Source organism: Rhododendron vialii, chromosome 13a (genome assembly GCF_030253575.1).
Source record: "Rhododendron vialii isolate Sample 1 chromosome 13a, ASM3025357v1".
Classification (NCBI taxonomy): Eukaryota; Viridiplantae; Streptophyta; class Magnoliopsida; order Ericales; family Ericaceae; genus Rhododendron; species Rhododendron vialii.
In genome coordinates, this window is record NC_080569.1 from 5544936 (window position 1) to 5565414 (window position 20479).

A 20479-nucleotide genomic window follows, 5' to 3' on the forward strand; every position below is an offset into this window, starting at 1 on the left:
CCTCTCTATATACCCCCTCTCATTTTTCCCCTCTCTTTTCACTCCATCCAAGCAGGCCCTAAAGTCCTAAAACAAGTGTTATTTAGACGTCGAGTATGATTTCATCTCCCAAGATGGCTCGGATTAAAACACTCTTTCCTCTTCTTGTTCTTTTTTCTAAAATCTATTTGGTACCTTTCAATCCAAACCGTCGATTGCATGTTTGGACGGTTTATATATGTTGCACGTGTACCACGTTAGTGGTACCCAATTTGCACCAAAAATTTGTTGGCATTACTTTGTTCAAGAAGATGTCTTGATTATATTGATCCTCCCCAGGAAGGTGTATGCCTTTTCTATGTTTGCGACAGTGTGGGGGTTTTCTTTTCAGATCAATTACTTACGCTCGGTTTAAATTGGGGTGTATATGTAAATTTTCTTTCCAATCAATCATTTGCATTTTCTTCTCTACCATTTCTCTTAGACTCATTTCGTGACTATGTTTTTATAAATTGTCTACCCCGCTCCCTAACATTTGGTTTTGCTCTTTTGTATTAGCAAATTATACATGCCTACGGCACTTCAAATTACGTCAAATAATTTAAACTTAATGATTACATGGTAAGTGTAATCGAAAATTTGAGAATGCATAAGAATTTTCTTTAAGTAATGTAATTTTTCGGAAAACAAACGTGAATCAAATCTTTTTACCAGAAAAAGATTTGAATATTTCAAAGCACGGATTGCATAAAAATCTTTTTACCGAAAAAAGATTTGAATCGAGAAAAGATTTGAATAGATAAATTTAGATGAGTTAAAAATCGGTTTAACATGGACTGGGGCTGGAACTATGACCCGTGGTTGCTGAAACAAATTGGCCTCGATTACATTTAACGTCGGTTCAGCACGGTCAGCACCTCTGACTTCCCCCTCTTAATAACTTTTCCGCTCTCTCCCCCCCACCCCCCCTCCTCTTCGACGTCTCTCGCCGATCGTTCCTTCCCCAAGTTTATCGACCGCAAATCCAGCTCACCTCTCTCCGATTCCGTAGTCTCCACTTTTCACAACTTTAATTCTCCTGTCTCTCTATTTCTCTGTGCGTTCTTCAATTTATCTAAGGAGAAGATAGAAAATGGGCCAATAATCGCTTCGTAGCGCGGGGAATGGTGGTGATGATTAATCGGGGCGTAGATTTGATTCTTATTCAATTCTTGTAACTCATGCATTTCCCCATGGAGATCTTCTTCGCCAGTTTTTTCTAAATCAATGAAAATGATCACACAATAAAAATCATGGTTCACAGCACGCTTGAAAAAAAAAAAATAGGAGCAATATAGCTCGACATAGAAAGAGCGAGAAACGGAGAAATCAGACACAAAAATCTCCGAGATACATAAATTCATCACTCTTCAAATCTAATCCGAACAAAACAGAAGATATATAGAAATAGGTGTCGATAATTTTGGATGAGAGTAGAAGGAAATAAGAGGGAAGAGATTGAGAGTGAGAGTTCGAAATAGTTTTTTTCGATGAGGGATATGCGTTTAGATAGACCAGCGCAAGAGTTAGTGCAATAATGAAGGCCACTATGGAAAAAGTTCTAGAGGAAACGAATTTATCGAGCTTGTGAGAGCGAAGGACTAAAGCCTCAAATACGACGAAATGAAACCTAACAGCCTCTAAAGTTGAGGTAAGACACAGTTGAGCTAGACAAAAGGAAGATTAGTATAAGAACATACAAGCTTGCAGAAGAATGCGACTCCACGTCACGAATAAGTTTACAGTAGGAGTCAAAGAACTTACCAGGAACCAAAAAATTTCTAGGAAAAAGAGGGCGCAGATGCGTTTCTGTATATTCCAATCAACTGGATTTAAACTTTCTGCTTCCAGTTTTAGCAAAATGCCAAAACCTCATCCTTTTTTGGACAGGAACAGGAACCTTGACATGCTGAAGATGCAGTAAATGAATGATTGGTAAAACCAATAAGTCCCTCAACTACAGTGATTTGAATCTGGTTTACATCCTGCTTGCTTTTCAGGACAAACGGACAGATTAGGAATTAGATAATTGGCCTCTCATTCTGATACATTTGCTCAACTTGTCTTAGAAGCTCACGGAACTCAAAGGGTTCATCTTCCTTAACTAAGAATTCAATATAAGGTGATACTGCAGCTTTCTCCTCAATATTAGCATATCTGAAGAGATCACAGACCAGTCTTTGTGCTTCTTGAACCTTTCCTTTGTGGCGAAGACCAAGTATCAAAGAACAGTAACACGAAATGGATGGAATAAAACCATTGTCGAGAATTAGTTTCATGAACCCAAGGCAGTAATCAAAATTTTTCTCCTCACAGAAGTGCTTAATGATCAAAGAACAGACAGATTTGTCAGGAACAAGACCACGTATCACCATATCTTGGACAAGATGACCTGCTTCTGACATTCTTCCCACTTTGCATAAACCCATTGCTAAAGAATTATGCAACTCCACCGTGGAGCCCACACATTCCTTGATCTTATCTAGAAGTTCAAAAGCATCGCCAATATCTATTTCTCTGAAAACATGCTCAGCAAAGTAATCACCATCGTTCTTCATTATAAGGGAGTATTTAGCCGCTACATCATGGAAAGAGCTCAGAGCTCCTTCCTTGTTGGCTGACATAACAAACCCTGCAAGCAATGCATGGTAGATACGATTGTTTGGTTGAATGCCATTTCTAACCATTGAACTCACAATCTTAATTGCACAATCCAACCTACCAGATTTAACATGTGCTTGTACCAGTATAGTGTATGTAATGTGGTTTGGAGATAGACCTAAAAGGGGCATCTTGAAGAGAAGAGCATGTGCTTCCTCTACTCCTCCTAGTTGGCAAAGGCCATGGATGACAACTGTATATGTGTAAACATTTGGGAGACACCCACTTTGTTTCATAAGTTCTACCATGTTAAAGGAATCTTTAGTACAACCTACTCGACACAGCCCATCTATTAATATAGTGTAAGTCACTACAGAAGGAACTAACCCATACTTGAACATCTTCCCCACCATTGCATTTGTTTCATTCAACCTAGTTTGTTTGCTGAGAACATCGAGGAATAAGTTGAATATATGCGGGCTCGTCAAATATCTACGGTCAACCATTCTCTCAAAAAGCATAAATGCAGTTCCAACTTCACCAATCTTGCAATACCCATCAATAAGAGCAGTCAATGTTACAACATCAGGTGATAGTCCCTTCTTTGTCATCAAACCCAAGACCCCATTTGCTTCCTCCGGTCTCCCTTGTTTGCAAAGCCCGTCAATTATGGCAGTACAAGTCAAACCATCAGGTCCAAGGCCAAGTGCTTCCATTGATTTTAATATGTCAAATCCCATTCTAAGTTGCCCTTCCTTGCAAAAACCATCGATCAGAATGTTGTAGGAAACTCGATCAGGCAATAGTCCATTATCAATGACCCTTCTCAGTAGCAACATCGCTTTGTAAGGCTTATTTACAATGCAAAGGCCTTCCATTAGCTCATTGTAGGTGCGAATAAGAGGTCTGCAATTTCTCCTTTCCATCACACTAAGTAGCTCAAAAGCAGAGACAACCCTCCCTTCCTTGCAGTAACCATTGATTAACGCATTGTAGGTTACTATGCCAGGAAACAACCCGTCTTTTAACATCTTTCTGAACATCCCATTTGCCTCCTGAATCTTTCCTTCTCCACACAACCTATCTATCAACACTGTATAAGTGTGATTATTCGGTTTACATCCCTTCACAACCATCTCATCAAGCAAGCCTAAAGCCTTGTCAGTCAATCCTATGTCGCAAAGAGCTTTGATGAGGACGGTATAAGTACGCACGCTCAGCGGGCAGCCCTTTTCACTCATTTCTTCCTTCAACTGAAACGCCTCTTCAATCTCACCGGCTTCACATATCCCATGAATCAGTACTGAGTACGTTACACCATTGGGCTTACATCCCTCCTGCTCAGACATTATGTCAAACACTCGGAAGGCCTCTTTGAGATCACCTACCCTGCAACTACCCAACACCAAGGAGGAACAAATATGGACATCCAAACGAAACCCAACCCTCAAAATTCTTGATAAAACCATCTCAGCAGCTCGAACAAACGCATTCTTGCACAGGGCATTAACAATGGACCTATAATCAACAATGCCAACAACAAACCCATCATCTACCATTCTTCTATACACGAAAAAAGCCGATCGACCCATGCTCAACTTAGCTAAGCACATCAAAAGAGTGCTGTAACTAGGGTAATTAAGCCTAAACCCTACCTCTCGCATTTCATCAAGAGCACCCATCAACTTGACAATCTCAACCTCGCCATTACAACTACACTCTTTAATCAAGAAAACTACGGCCTTATGTGCAACAACAAACAAGTTACGAAAAACCATTAACTTCAACAGATGAACTCTACAGTGGAAATCGTAGCAGTAAGTGGATTGCTTGCATACCCATGTGAAAAAACGCACACCCAGCTCAACGTTGGAGCTGTGGCGTGCAATTACGTTGGAAGCTACGTGGGGAGGCATGTGAGAAACGAGTGATTTCAAGCGGTTGCTTTGTTCCCAGTTGGGTTGGGTTATCAGAGAAGATATATGGTGAACGGTGTCGTTCAGAGGAGTTGGGACTGTTTGGTTGGGTGGAGAGGGAAGAGGAGTTGATGAGAACATGGAAAAGGGGTGGGGTTTGTGGACATGAGAAGGTTTGAAGCGTGACTTGAGAAGTCTGTTGGTGTGAATCAACATGCAGGTAAGTTTGCACAGGCATGTTTGTAGGTGTACATGGAGGGGAGAGACAGAAGAGAGAGAGAGAGAGAGAGAGAGAGAGAGAGAGAGAGAGAGAAGTGAGTTTAGAGGTTGGAACAGGACGGTGAAAGAACTGATGAAATTGTGGAAATTTGAACGAGCAGAAGCGGCGACAGAAAATCAAATCCCTCGATGTGAACAAAAGAGTAGGGAAAAATAAAAATAAAAATTCCCCCTTTGGATCCCTGTACAAAGATGAGGAAAATAACAATTCAACTTCCTTCTTATTTTCTCTCCAACTTTCCTTCTATTTTGTCTCTCGTTTATTTTCTCTTCTTTTTTTTTCTTCCCTTAACGGAGTTTTGTCCATCTTCGGGAATTTAACAAACTTCTAGTGAGGTATGTGATGCTATAAAAAATGATAGGTCACTTTGATGACTGAACCCGCAGAGCCGGTCCTGATTTTTTTGGGTTTAAAGCAAAAATAAAAAATAGAATTTCTTTTTTTGAACTATAACAAAGAATAAAAAAAGTAGGAGGGGTTACAACTAAGGAATTTTTTGTTGGCTTAAAACGATCACAATACTTGCTTTAGTTACCGGCTTTTAAGGAGTTGATCAAAACACGCGAGTCTATCGATATAGTTCTACACCCAAGAATTAGATTTTTGATCAAGTATTTGCATTTAACAAAATTATTCAACTAATTCAAAAAAGTACTTATTTTTTTAAATAAAGGTGTATTGTGAGAGAATAACTTATTTCGTAAAGCAAAATGAACCGAGACTAACGAGGCTCAGGTGCGGAGCCTTCCACTGTGGACCGAGACTACGCAAAGGTAGAACACCAAAGAAACTTCGTTGACTTTATCAATAACCTTGATTTCGCCACGAAAAAAAGGAACCCGGAATAGCGCAAATCGGTGCGCGTTCTGCGTTGTGTACGTTTTGGTAAAATAATTGGATTTTGGACGTGTCTTGCAAAATTAACTTTTGGTGAGCCATATTCGAGTCCACTTATTAATGACCGGAATTGCATTTTTTTCTTCTTCTTCTCAGAACTGATTTATTACGAGACATGCCAAAATTCTGTCCAATCGAACATGGGTAAGTAGTTAATCGAAAATTTTGATTTCTACTCCTCTTGTTCTACACTCAGGAATTGGATTTTTTAACCAGCCATTGGCGGACCATTATAGATATTCGATTAAACTGAGCTTAACGCCCATATGAGTGCGAGCTCATCAACAGCAAACTGGTAAGGTAACCATTTGGCTCTTCCTGATAATGCAATTTCTTTCTCTCCCGCGACAGAAAACACACCTTGATACCATAATCTTATCGGAAAAATAGACATCATTGCGCAAAAAAAAAAACCCTCAACAAGCTTTGCGATTATATGTGGGGAATCAAGCACATTCAGTGCGTAGTTTCGTACAGAACAAACAAACAAACGATCCGCATTTGACTAACACAACCAAACCTACCTGATGACCAAGAACCACCAAATACTGTCATGTACTTGAAAACACCATGTCTACTGTAATCCGAAACACAACAAAGCAGAAAAACACATCACCAAACACCTGAACTTTATGCAGCACCCAGCATCTATGTATAACCGATCACAAGCATACCCTCTTTAATTCCATAAGAGTAACCCGAAGGATTCCACAAACGAAATTTCAAGGCTCCACAATGATTTTCCCAGTGGCATGACCATCCATGCTCTTCGCCCAAGCTTCTTCAGCCTTACTCAAAGGATACTTCGAGTCTATAACAGTCTTAAGCTTCCCTTCCTTCACCAACTGCATAAGATAATCCAGGTTCTCACCTTTCGGAGCTGCCAAAAGCAGCACCAACTGCTTCTTCGAGCATGTCAGTTTCTTCACGGCAGAAGTCATGAAAGAACCAAAACTCGGAGTCAGATCTATCACCTTCCCATTTGGGCTCAGATTAGGCTCGAAAGCAGAGAAAGGAATGCCCATGGCACAGTGGATAACAGCATCGTATTTCTGGCCGGATGGGCTTTTCAGAGCAGCTCCATCAGGCGTTTTGTAGTCCAATACCTCATCAGCCCCCAAGCCCTTCACGAAATCCAAGTTGCGGGCCCCACAAGTGGCCGTCACGTATGTGTTTCCTAGCTTCGCTAGTTGAACTGCATAGAGGCCTACTCCGCCGGAGGCAGCCGTGATCAGAAGATTTTTCCGTGGTCCACTTCCTTCAAGCTTAACCCCAGCCGACTGGGTAAGTGCCTGGTGGGCCGTAAGGCCCGCGACAGGTAGTCCCGCCCCTTCAGCTGCTGATACCTCAGGAGGCCTTGGAACTGTCAGATTCTCCTTGGCCACAGCAAACTCAGCTAGCCCACCTCCACTCTGTGATTCAATCCAGGGAACATCCAAAAACAACAATAGACAACATTGACCATGTCAAACAATACAAATGTTACTCTGCTGAGCAAAAATAAATAAGAATACAAATGTTATTGAATAATTAAGCGACTCTCTTCACCAATATGCCTTTTTCCTTCTTCTTTTTTATAAATAAAGTTCACTCCAGCACACCGAAAATTACTTTTTTCTGCACGTTTGGTGATTACCTCCCTTAAAATCATGTAGTCTAATCTAACAGTAAACACTTGCAAGTTGCCACCCATCAAGCAAAATGACATTTTTTGGCCTTCTTTCCTTCATTTCTTTTTTGGTGTTTAAGTTTGTTTCATTTTAACACGACAAAAATCATGGCAAGACTTAACATCACAAGTTGACTGTGATCAAAGAACAAGAAAAAATTGAGTCAACCGGAGCCAACTTAGTTCATAGTTGAACTTGATGCACAGAAACAGTTAAAAGGAGGAAAATAACCTTACATAAGGCGGTTTAAGAAAAAGATCTGAGGTTGTTTCTTTTTCTTTTTCTCCCTTTCTGGTAAGTACCTTCTTTTTTCTTTTTCATTTTTTAAGAGCTGGTAAGTACCTTATGATGTTACAAGCTTCTCATCACCTAGAGGCTAGCCTCAAAAATGATTTCTATGCGATGGCGAGCCTCAACAATGAGTTTTATGAGATGACAATAGTATTTATCGGGGATGTTATCAACTACTCATGAAAACAAGTTTTGGATCATTCAAAGCTTTTTGACAAGAAGTCTGCCTATGCAGCTTAGCTATTGCTTATTGGTGAATAGACACATGCAAAAACCGGAGAGAAAGGGTAACAAACCATGGAAATATGAGACTTACAAAAGGACTAAGATAGGCTACAACTTTGTCACCAGATTTAAATTTCTTGACTCCAAATCCAACCTCTACTACTTCTCCTGCTACATCAGTAACTGTTCCAACCATAAGAAGGAAACAATCAGCCCCAAAAGTAAGTTCTAATTCTTCCAACACATCAATATGAGACATACGTCATCAAGTTCATTAAATTGCTAGACAAGACCTTCAAATGTTAATTTCAAAGCTCATATTAGCAACAAAACATCATAAAGTCGGGGGGAAAGGGAGTTTCAGTTACATGTAACCAACTTCACAAGAAGATAAACAATTAACATTCACCTGACATTGGTAAGTGGTAACACACAAAGGAGAAAACTTTCAGATAATCTTTTACCTTGTGAATTTGTGTCAATTCTAGAATTTTTTGCCTCCTCTTTTCCACACACCAACTTCATTGTTTGTTCGCATTCAACACATTCCAGAAATTTCCCATTATTGGGGTTATGTCTACAGGAGAGACAAGTTGTGAGTGGTAACCATTTCAAAGATAGGGAAGACCTTATGGAACACTTGAACGCTCTTATTGATAATGAAATTATCTTCTATAATAGTTTAATATAGTTAAATATAGCTGATTTGAGCGTTAATTGCTGGATATGGTCAAAGACGCCCAACCAAATACCATCATGGCACAGTCATGTTCAAGATATAACATTCCAAATGACAGATATACCTTTAGAAAGACCAACTCTTGCCATAATGGTCCCTTTGAGAAAAAGTTCACAATTTAGACGAATAGACTTGAGTTTATAAGAGTGAAGGACTAAAGCCTCAAATACAACTAAATGAAGCATAACCAGTTCTAAAGTTAAGGCAAGACAGCTGAGCTAGAGAAAAAAAAAGAGATACGAATTAGAAAATAGAAGCTTGTAAAATGGAAATTCGCAACTTCATGTAATGAATACTGACCAATGGTCCCAAAAATTTAAGCTATTAGGAAATGGGCCCAACAATGCATATCAAGCTATCTAACACCGTCCCTCACCTGCAACCCCGTCTTGCACATGCAGATGCAAATTTTAATAGATAGAGTGAACCAGAATACGAATGGGAGAAGTAGAATGCGAACTGAGAACAAATGGAAATAGAGAGACTTGAAACCAAGACCTCTCCCAACCTGAGTTTTGATACCATGTTAAGTTACCAGTGGTCCCACAAGCTTAAGCTGTTAGGAAATGGGTCCAACAAAGTATGTCAAGCAATCTAACAAATATACTCATAATACGCGTCAACAAACTTACCGGGTATGTAAGGAAATTTGGAAGGTAAAATAGGACGGAGCATGCCTTTCTGCATTTTCCAATCAACTGGATTCAAACTAGCTGCTTCAACTTTTAGCAAAACCTCATACTTTTTTGGGGTAGGAACAGGAACCTCGACATGCTGCATGATGCATTATATGCAACTTTATACTGATTGTTAAAAGGATAAATTTATTGACCACAATGAATCCTTTTGTCAAGCTTCAGCAATATACTCAATCAGATGCAAGGGTCAAACTATCAAAAAGAAATTCCAGGATCCATTGGAAAGTTTGAGGATCAAAATTCATCCTCTCTTCTATTTCTACTCCCAAAGAACTCGACAACAAAAGCATAATCAGATTAAGCAAGAAAAAATTAAAAGAGAGATCATTTTCAAACTTCAAAAACATGATCTCTACTTCTGTATTTAGAGGTCGTTGTATGCTTTCATATCCTCAACGAGGAAGGCTAAAGTTCATATTCGAATGAATAAATTAAGACCAAGCAGTACATAAGCAACCAATGGGATAAGAGGGAAAATTGCCCATACGCCCCCCGCCCCTTTCAGAGATTAATAGTTACTTCAATGGTGTCAAGGCAAAACAACATCATAAGCCACCTCCCTCTCGGTTGGCAGAGATTTAATATGCTAAATAGCGGTTTCCAACTTCTGATTGCTGAAAGAGGGAAATAATTTATGCAGCATGCCTGGAATTCCATAGTAACTTCTACTGAAAGGAGAAAAGGGTCTAAATTTGGAAAAATGACCTTACTATCTCCAATTCTTACCCTTTTTTCTACCCAAACTCAAAATTTGAGTAAAAACACTGAAAACTCATCCCCAATGGCATATCCTTTGTCTACCCTTTTTCTCACCCAAATGAGGGAAAACCCATATCCAACCCTTTTTTCTCATTACATATTCTCACTTTCTTATTAGTTTTTAGTAATGTGCCATTTCGACAGAAAATGTGGAGGGAAAACATACAAAACTATTGATTTGGGTAGAAGAAATAAAAGTTTAGCATTGGAGAAGGCATACACCCAAATGGAGTTATGACTCAAATTTGGATTAAAAAAATGGGTCAGGGCTGGAGATACTCTTAGGTGATCACTAATTTTATTCAACAGAACTTTGCCTTTCTCATTCTCTTAACCGACTAAATGAAAAAGATCTAAATGAGAATTTTGAGATGGATGTGTGATAAGACTTCGGGAGTCAGAATAAGAAAGAAGAACATTCTTGGAATGATAGGGAGAGCACCGATTGAACATAAGATGAGAGAATAAATTAACTTGGTTTGGACATGTCCATCGTAAATCGACCCATACTATACTTAGGAGGAGTGATATGGTTACGGTTGATGGTAAAACGAAGGGGATGGTAGACTAAAATTGTCATTAGAAGTGGTAGTTAGAAGGAATCTATGTTTTTTTTATATCATGAAACATGATGCCCTCGACAAAAGTAACGTCACAAAACTCTTTGGGAATAACGAATTCATGTAGGTAACTGCCAACCAAATTGATTGAGACATAAGGCTTTGTTTGGTCTCATTTGGTTATTCTCTTAGACTGACTGCACTTTATAGATAATCTACTAGTGGCTTAAGATATACTGTTGTGTATGCTTGTTTGAGTTGGAGATGAATTCTATTCTTGTGTAATCAAACAAATGAATCTCGCGTACTTTAGGAGCCAAAACTGAACAGATGGTTGATCCTTTCTTGCAGACACGCTTTTTTTTCTTTTCAGGTACTGCTTCGACCTCGGGCAGAGACACTCTTTTCTTCAGGCACAATTTTCTTATAACTCCCAATCAAAGATGCTTTCAGTTGTTTTTTTTTTGGTATGTAGGAAATTAAAGATGCTTTCAGTTCAGCCACTTTCCTATTACATTGCTTTTTCAGGCTCATGAAAATCCCACATCAAAAGACAAATGGACATGACAATTTCTTGCTAAGGACAATTAAACACAATTTGAAGCACTTTCCCCTATCTTATCTTTCGCATCTATAATTAGCAACGAACATCTTCTTTTCACCATGTAACCATTTACCAGAAATTAAATGCCACATTCGAGTGGTCCAAAATGACAGTGCCTCGCCGTGCTGTGCTGTGAAGATCTGGAAAACCTAAACCTTATTAGGGCAACATCCCTGCACTATAGAAAGGTACTCCGTTTTGCCTGGGCTATAAAAGCATATAGTTTTTCCTTTTCATAACTCGGGGGTCCGGGCCACTTTGCGCACAACGCACAACTCACAATCCAGGGACCACTGTCCCACTAGCGGGGCCCAATTAAAGCCAGGAAAAGCCCTGTATGAACTACCCCAGGAAATTTCAGACCTATAATAAGAGATTAAAAGCATATAGTTTGACTACACTAAATTCCTTTTCGGTCTTTAATTTCACCGACACTAAACCTCTAGGTCCTCAAGGGCTTGTTCGTTTGGGGTACTCAAAACTCTTGCGCACGGTCTCAGCAAATTTCCTCTATCTCTCCACTCATTACACTTTAAAACCTTCCTAAAAACCCAAACTGAACATACTCCACATGACCCAGAAAAAAGGGTCTTTGAAATTTGAATGACAGAATTTCAGAAGAAATTGAAACACTCAGAGGACCAATTAGATAGGAAACAGGGCAGAAACGAAATTACCTTCAAACCAGCGGTTCCTCCTCCGTAGTGGTCGTACTGAACCGCATGCATCAGTTTTCCGGCCATTTTGCCTTTGATTGATTCTCCTCTCATAAATATTCTCTACAAAAAATTTACCTGTTTTGCCATCAGTGTTTTTTTTCGTCTTCAGTGATTTTTTTTTCGATTTTTTTACAGCTGCGACAAGGCAACAATGAAGTGTGCAAAAGCAGAGTAAAACTGTTTGGATTTCGCGAGTAGGAGTTTCTGAGAGAGAGAGAGAGAGAGAGGGGAGAGGGAAGAAAGTAAAATTTATAGCAGCGACAAGACAACAATGAAGTGTGCAAAACCGTTTGGACTTCTCTCCCAAGCAACCACAGATACGTGACGTGTCAGTTGTCACCATCGTGTACTGTAGGGAAAATGCACCAACGGCCACCGGACGGCCGTCTCCGGCCACCGAAAGGCTGATCCGAGCCGTCCAAAAATTTTAAAAAATAAAACTGAGTGGGCTTTTGCAAAAATCAATGACATCCGAGGTATGTAGGATACTTGATCCAAGCACCCCTTTTTCGTCTATATATGTATATATATGTATATACGTGTATATACACGAAAAAGGGGTGCTCGGATCAAGTACCCTACACACCTCGGATGCCATTGATTCTCGCTTAAGCCCACTCGGTTTTGTTTTTTAAAATTTTTGGACGGCTCGGATCGGCCGTCCAGTGGCCGTCGGTGCATTTTCTCTACGGTACCATCGGTACCAATAGCAGTACTCCCAAAATACTAGTCGAAATACCTAATTTTGAGTTATTTTTTCTTCATATGATAAGAAGTTAGGGTGTGATCCATTAACTAAAATAAAATATTGATTTTTTTGAATTAAATATGATATAATATGAGAGAACAAGGGATTGCCCGTGCTTCAAAGCGTTTTGAACACAAAAAGTTTTTTATCGCAATTTTTGTTTTTGTTTTTGTTTTTGATCTCTCATCGCTATTTTAAATTTTCTAATCTAGAAACCCAACACCCTCTACAACTGTCGGATCAAATTTTCAAGAGATTATATCTATCTGTTCGAGAATACACTTCCTAATATAAATCTCCTAACCTTATGACTGATAAATTCTTTCAATTGATTGCTTTTAAGTTTTTTTCTTAAAAGGCTTGATTATCTTTTTGAATTTAAATCAACTCAATAATTGATTTCCCTCTAAAGTTGATTTCTTTATATTCAATTCAATATTTGCTTTTAAATTGTTTCCTTTTAGGCTGATTTACACATGTAGCTAAAAAATATTGAATTGAATGTATGGAAATCAACTTTAGAGGGAAATCAATAATTGATTTGATTTAAACTCAAAAAGAAAATCAAGCCTTTTAAGGAAAAAAACTTAAAAGCAATCAATTGAAAGAATTTACCAGTCATAAGGTTAGGAGGCTTATATTATGAAGTATACTCTCGAATGGACAGATATAGACTATTCAAAATTTGATTTGACAGTTATAGATGGTGTTGGGTTTATATGAGTAGACAAAAATTGCTCTATTTTATAATATAGATGATCTGTCTCGCAAAGTGAAAAATAAGACCTTAAAAAATAAAAATCTTAGCTGAATGAATATGATATATTGTGAGAAAATGATCTGTCTCGCAAAGTGAAAAATAAGTACTTAAAAATAAAAATCTTAGCGGAATGAATATGATATATTGTGAGAAAATGATTTGTTTCGCAAAGTGAAAAATAAGTACTTAAAAATAAAAATCTTAGCGGAATAGGGCCTTATTGCTAGATTTTATTACAAGCATTACTACACACGCAACTTTAAAATAAAAATCCAAACACAATTATCGAACGGTGAGTTGTGTTTAAATTTTGTTTCGACCAAATATAAATTGCATATAATTATGAAATGGTGAGTTGTGTTTAAAATTGTACGGGACGATTCAAGGGATACCCAAAAAAACACCTAAAAAAACACCCAAATCTCAATCTCATAGTTTCCAATCGAATTTTGATCATCCGAACCGTTTAATGTGTGCAAAATGTGATTTTAAGGGTGTTAGCGAGAAATTAGCAAAAAAAAAAAAGACTGGGAAAGGCTTGATTTGAGCATTTTTTATTTGAACCGTTCAATTCAAAACTGTTTGGATTAAGCCCTTTCCGGTCATTTTTTTTTGTTGATTTCTCGCTAGTATCCTTAAAATCACTTTCTGATCACATTGAGCGACTCGGATCATCAAAATTTGATCGGGAACTATGAGGTGTTTTTTTAGGTGTCCCCGGAATCGCCCCGAGAATCGTATGTATAGACTTTCTGTTAAATTATATTTTCTCGTTTTCATGAATTATATGTGTAATCAAAAAACAAAACAAAATTTCCTAAGTATAAAAAACAAAAACAAAACAAAGAGTGCAATATTTTTTTGCGACGGAGACTACAAAAAGAAAGACCAACTTGTCCCTCACGCATGGACGTGACGTGAGGCATGACGATTTTCAAGTTGCAAATGACTTCTTGGCCAATTGATCACTCCCAGAAAATGGAAGAAAATCACCATATTATGTTGAGGAAATGAATCCCAAATTGCTTGGGGGTAGAATGGGTGATTACTTAATAACATTTGGGAACTCTCCACTCATTGCCAATTGATTTTGAGATGAATATAAAGTTTCTACATGGTATCAGAGCGGGGCCCGTTCCACCCCACATTTTAAAAATTAACAATCCACACCCCACGATGACAGACCAGCAAAAAGGCTGCATGATAATAGGACCCAAAAGTGGCCACACGTGACAGACCTCAAACGCGGCTGCACGTGAGGGGGGATGTTGAGGAAATGAATCCCACATTGCTTGGGGGTAGAATGGGTGATCACTTAATAACATCTGGGAACTCTCCACTTATTGCCAATTGATTTTGAGATGGATATAAAGTTTCTACAATATCGAGTTTTTTTAATCAGAAGGAAACTTTATTTTACTTTAATTGATAGAGAAGAAAGAAAAATAATTTTGAAAAAAAAGAGTACGTGTACTCGGCTAGCAGCCCTTTTCACTGATTTCTTCCTTCAATCGAAATGCTTCTTCAGTCTCCCAGGCTTCACATAGCCCATGAACCAGTAACGCGTACGTTACACCATTGGGGTTAATTACATCTATCCTGTTCAGACAATGTGTTAAGAACTCGGATCGAAATATGGAATAAAGATGAACATAGCCCATGAACAAGCCTAGTGATTACTTTTGACTAAACAGGGAATCAACCACATTCACAGAATACATAGTTTCGTACAGAACAAACGATCGGCATTTGACTAACACAACCAAACCTAGCAACCTGATGAGACCAAGAACACCATGTCTACTGTCATTTACATGAAAACACCATGTCTACTGTATCCGAAACATTACAATGCAGAAGAACGCATCACCAAACACCCGACCTTTATGCAGCACCTAGTACCTGTCTAACAGATCACATGCATACCCTCTTTAATTAATTTACATAGAAGTAACCTGAATGATTCCACAAACGATATTTTCAAGGCTCCACAATGATTTTCCCGGTGGCATGACCGTCAATGCTCTTCGCCCAAGCTTCTTCAGCCTCACTCAAAGGATGCTTCGAGTCTATAACCGTCTTAAGCTTCCCTTCCTTCACCAACTGCACAAGATAATCAAGGTTCTCACCTTTCGGAACTACAAAAAACGGCACCAGCTGCTTCTTAGAGCATATCAGTTTCTTCATGGCGAAAGTCATGAAAGAACCAAAACTTGGAGTCAGATCTATCACCTTCCCAGTCGGGCTTAGATTAGGCTTGAAAGCAGAGAAAGGAGTGCCCGTGGCACAGTGGATAACAGCATCATATTTCTGGCCGGATGGGCTTTTCAGAGCTGCCCCATCAGGTGTTTTGTAGTCCAATACCTCATCAGCCCCCAAGCCCTTCACAAAATCCAAGTTGCGGGCCCCACAAGTGGCCGTCACATGCGTGTTTCCTAACTTTGCTAGTTGAACTGCATAGTGGCCTACTCCACCGGAGGCAGCCGTGATCAGAAGATTTTTCCGTGGTCCACTTCCATCAAGCTTGACCCCAGCCGACCGGGTAAGGGCCTGGTGGGCCGTTAGGCCAGCAACAGGTAGGCCCGCGGTTTCTGCTGCTGATACCTCGGGAGGCCTTGGAACTGTCAGATTCTCCTTGGCCACAGCAAACTCAGCAAGACCACCTCCCCTCTGTGATTCAATCCAGGGAACATCCAAAAACAACGATAGAGAAAATTGACCATGTCAAACAATACAAATGTTGCTTTTGAATAGTTAAGCGACTCTCTACACCATAACGCTGTTTCCTTCTTTTTTTGCAACAAAGTTCAGTCCAGCACACCGAAATTGCTTTTTTCTACACATTCGGTGATTACCTCCCCTTCAAATCATCCAGTCTAATGGTAAGCACTTGCCACCCATCAAGCAAAATGACATTTTTTTAGCCTTCTTTTCCTTCATTATTTTTGGTGGTGTTTAAGTTTGTTTCATTTTAACGCAACAAAAATTGTGGCAACATTTAACATCAAAAGTTGACTATGATCAATTAACGAGAAAAAAATTGACTCAACCAGAAAAACTTTTTAACCAACTTAGTTCAAGGTTGATGCATAGAAACAGTGAAAGGAGGAAAATAACCTTCGGTTAGGCGCTTTAAGAAAAAGATCTGAGGTTGTTTTCATTTTTTTCCCTTTCTGGTAAGTACCATCTGATGTTACAAGCTTCTAGGGAAACCGCCTCATCTAGAGGCAAGCCTAAAAAATAATTTCTATGAGATGGCGAGCCTCAAAATTGAATTTTATGAGATGACAATAGTATTTAAGTGGTCCTCGTGAAAACAAGTTTTGGATCATTCACAACTTTCTGACAAGAGGTCTGCCTCTGCAGCTTAGCTATTGCCTTTTGGTGATTACAGGCATATGCAAAAACCGGAGAGAGAGGGGAAATGAGACTTACAAAAGGACTAAGATAGGCTACAACTTTGTCACCAGGTTTAAATTTCTTGACTCCAAATCCAACCTCCACTACTTCTCCTGCCACATCAGTTACTGTTCCAACCACAAGAAGGAAACAATCAGACCAAAAGTAAGTTCTAATCCTTCCAACTCATCAATATGATCAAGTTCATTAAGTCCTTCAAACGTAAATTTCAAAGCTCATATTAGCAACAAAACATCATAAAGTCAGGGGGAAAGGGAGTTTCAATTACATGTAACCAAATTACCAAGCCAAAAAATCTTCCAGAATCGAACAATTCTTGGAACATTCACCCGACATTAGTAAGTGTTAACACAAAAAGAAGAAACTTTGAGATAATTTACGACTTTGTGAATATGTGTCAATTCTAGGATCTTTTGGTCCTCTTTTCCACACACAAACTTCATTGTTTGTTCCCATTCAATGCATTCCAGAAATTTCCCATAATTGCGGTTATGTCGGGAGGAGAGGAGTGTCGTGAGTGGTAACCCTTTCAAAGATAGGGAAGACCATATGTAACACTCAAACGCTCTTATCGATCTTGAAATTATCTACTATAATAGTTTGATATAGCTGATTTGAGTGTTAATTGCTGGATCTTTATGTATAAAGACACTAACCAAAATGTACCATCATGGCACAGTCATGTTCAAGATATCACATTCTCGAGATAGACCAATTCTTGCCATAATGAAGGTCCCTATGGGAAGAAGTTTACAATTTAGACGAATAGACTGTATTGAGTTTATAAAAGTGAAGGACTGAAGCCTCAAGTACAACTAAATGAAACATAACCAGCTCTAAAGTTAAGGTGAGACAGCTGAGCTGGAGAAAAAGAAAAGGAAATTCGCAACTTCAAGTAATGACTACATCTACAATACGCGTCAACGAACTTACGAGGTATGTAAGGAAATTTGGAAGGTAAAATCGGACTCAGCGCGCCTTTCTGCATTTTCCAATCAACCGGATTCAAACTAGCTGCTTCCACTTTTATCAACACCTCGTCCTTTTTTGGGTTACGAGCAGTAACCTCGACATGCTGCAGGATGCATTAAATGCAACTTTAAACTGATTGGCAAACGGATAAATTAATTAAACACAGTGAATCCTTTTGTACAACTTCAGCAATTTACAAGTGATGGATATTCTCGTACATATCAGATGTAAGTGTCAAACTACCAAAACAGGGTTAAACGTCATCCTCTCTTCTAATTCTCTACTCCCGAAGAACTCACAGAAGCATAATCAGATTAAGCGAGAAAAAAATTAATAGAGATCATTTTCAAACTTCAAGAACATGATCTGCACTCCTGCATTTACAGGTCTTTATAAATCCAACCTCCACTACTTCTCTGAGTGCTGCTAATGGTACCGACGAGATTCCCATAGAAATCATACCGACGGCCGCGCCGGGCCGTCTCCGGCTACCGGACTGTAGATCCGAGCCGTCTAAATTTTTTTTTAAAAAAAACCGAGGGGGCCCCTGCGCAGGAATCAACGGCATCCGATGTGTGTAGGGTGCTTGATCAAACACCTTTTTTTTCGTGTATACATATAGAGGGAAATAACTTATGCAGTATGCCTGGAATTGCACAGTGAGTCAGTGACAACTTTTACTCAAAGAAGGAAAGGGTATAAATTTGGAAAGATGACCTTGGCATCTCCGATCCTTGCCCCTTTTTTCTACCCTAACTCAAAATTTGGGTGAAAGCGCTAAAAACTCATCTCCAAATGGCATATCCTTTAGCCTACCCATTTTTGTTTACTCTTTTTCTTACCTACTACATAAGGGGAAACCAGATCTAAACATTTTTCTCAACAACTCTTTTCACTTCCTTATTATTTACTAATGTGCCATTTTAGTAGAAAATATGATGGGAAAACATTAAAAACAATAGATTTGGGTAAAAGTGAAAGTTTAGCATTGGAGAAGACGGAGGCGGGGGGCTGCTGCCCCATGGGGCAGCGTGCTGCTTCTCGGGTTTTCGGGCTCACTCCGGTCTCGCTCCGATGATCGAAAATGTTCACTTTGTAAAGCTCGTTGAGTAGAATAACTATGTAAAAAATCAGCTTAATTGGATATCATTAAGTGCCTAATCGGAGCCCATATAACTCTCGGTCCATAGGTTACAGTGGATTTGATCCAGTGTTTCGGATCCATTCTTTTTAAGATAAAAAGGTTCCGATCAGGTACTTAATGATATCCAATTAAGCTGATTTTTTGCATAGTTATTTTATTCGATGAGCTCTACAAAATGAACGTTTTCGATCATCGGAATGAGACCGGAATGGGCCCGAAAACCCGAGACAGCAGCACGCTGCTGCCCCTTGGGCAGCACCCCCCTCCGGAGAAGACATACCCAAATGCGATTTTAAAAAAAAAAGGGCGCATACCCTGATGAAGTTTTGACCCAAGTTTGAATTTTATAAGGTGGGTCCGAGCTGGAGATGCTCTGAGATATCACTAAACTTCGTCTTTTCCATTCTCTTAACAAACTATATGAAAATGGTCTAAATGAAAATGTTGATATGGATGTATGTAAAGACTTTGGGAGCTAGAATTTGAAAAAAGAAAATTCATGGAATGATAGGGGTAGCGCCGAGAGTTACTGGGAAACAGGAAAAGAAGAAGAAGAAGAAATATATATATTACCGTGAGACCAGCGGGTCCTCCTCCGTAGCAGTTGTACTGAACCGCGTGCATCCGCTTCCCGGCCATCAATGGAAATTGCAAATGTTTAGAGACAACGTGCGAGAGTATATTTGAGAGAGAGAGAGAGAATTTAGCAGCGACAACAGTGGAGTGTGTACGAAGCATAGGAAAACTGATTGCGACCTCTCTCGCAAGCAACTGCAGATACGTGACGTGTCAATTGGTATCATCGCCATAAAATGGACGGAAGAGAAAGTCTACAGCCACCACCGAACCCAAAATGCGGTGGCCGGCCATGCACACCATGTGGGTCCACTTCGGTCTCCGCACCGATGATTCGAGCTTTGTTCTCTTTGTAACTTAAAAAGAATTTTTCAAAAAATTCTTCCTAAATTTTCTCTACTTTCAATATTTCTCCCTCTATCTCTCCCCACTTATTGCCCATACTATTTTTCAAAAAACTTTTCAAATTTCAATCCAAACAAAACATTAATAATTTTTTAAAAAAAAGAGTGGATACGCGAAAAATTATCTCGATCCGATATGTGTAGGTGCTCGGATCAAGCTTAAATCGGAAAACCAATTTTCCATTTTTTCCGATTTTCCAAAGATGAGAAGTTTGATCCGAGCACCTGCACATATCGGATCGAGATGATTTTTCGCGGTACCCACTCATTTTTTCTTTATTATGTGGGCTGTCGTTTTTTTTTTTTTTTAATTATTGAATAGATCGAATCATCTTTGCGAGGTCCGGAGTGGGCTCCAAACAGCATGTATTGGTCGGCGACCGCATTTTGGGTTCGATGACCGTAGTGCGGAAGCGGCCGCAATGACTAGGTGGCCAAGTCAGGCTCGGCTGAACTGTGCATGCCCTGAGCAGATATA

The 20479-nt window shown here is 39.2% G+C and overlaps 3 protein-coding genes across 3 annotated transcripts; all 3 read right to left on the reverse strand.

Moving 5' to 3' along the window:
- Positions 1-1802: 1802 nt before the first annotated feature.
- Positions 1803-4991, reverse strand: LOC131312704 (pentatricopeptide repeat-containing protein At3g07290, mitochondrial). Its single transcript, XM_058340644.1, has one exon. The coding sequence runs from the start codon at positions 4749-4751 to the stop codon at positions 2040-2042; it is 2712 nt and encodes a 903-aa protein (XP_058196627.1). The 5' UTR covers positions 4752-4991; the 3' UTR covers positions 1803-2039.
- Positions 4992-6108: 1117 nt separating this feature from the next.
- LOC131312706 (chloroplast envelope quinone oxidoreductase homolog) lies at positions 6109-12226 on the reverse strand. Its single transcript, XM_058340647.1, has 4 exons — positions 11936-12226; positions 9270-9411; positions 7990-8081; positions 6109-7124 (listed from the first exon to the last, which is right to left on the reverse strand). The coding sequence occupies exons 1-4, from the start codon at positions 12026-12028 to the stop codon at positions 6435-6437; spliced, it is 1017 nt and encodes a 338-aa protein (XP_058196630.1). The 5' UTR covers positions 12029-12226; the 3' UTR covers positions 6109-6434.
- A 2919-nt stretch (positions 12227-15145) lies between these two features.
- LOC131312705 (chloroplast envelope quinone oxidoreductase homolog) lies at positions 15146-19754 on the reverse strand. The gene is made up of 4 exons (XM_058340646.1): positions 19595-19754; positions 17839-17980; positions 16921-17012; positions 15146-16155 (listed from the first exon to the last, which is right to left on the reverse strand). Exons 1-4 carry the CDS (start codon positions 19658-19660, stop codon positions 15466-15468), a joined length of 990 nt encoding a protein of 329 aa, XP_058196629.1. The 5' UTR covers positions 19661-19754; the 3' UTR covers positions 15146-15465.
- Positions 19755-20479: the final 725 nt, after the last annotated feature.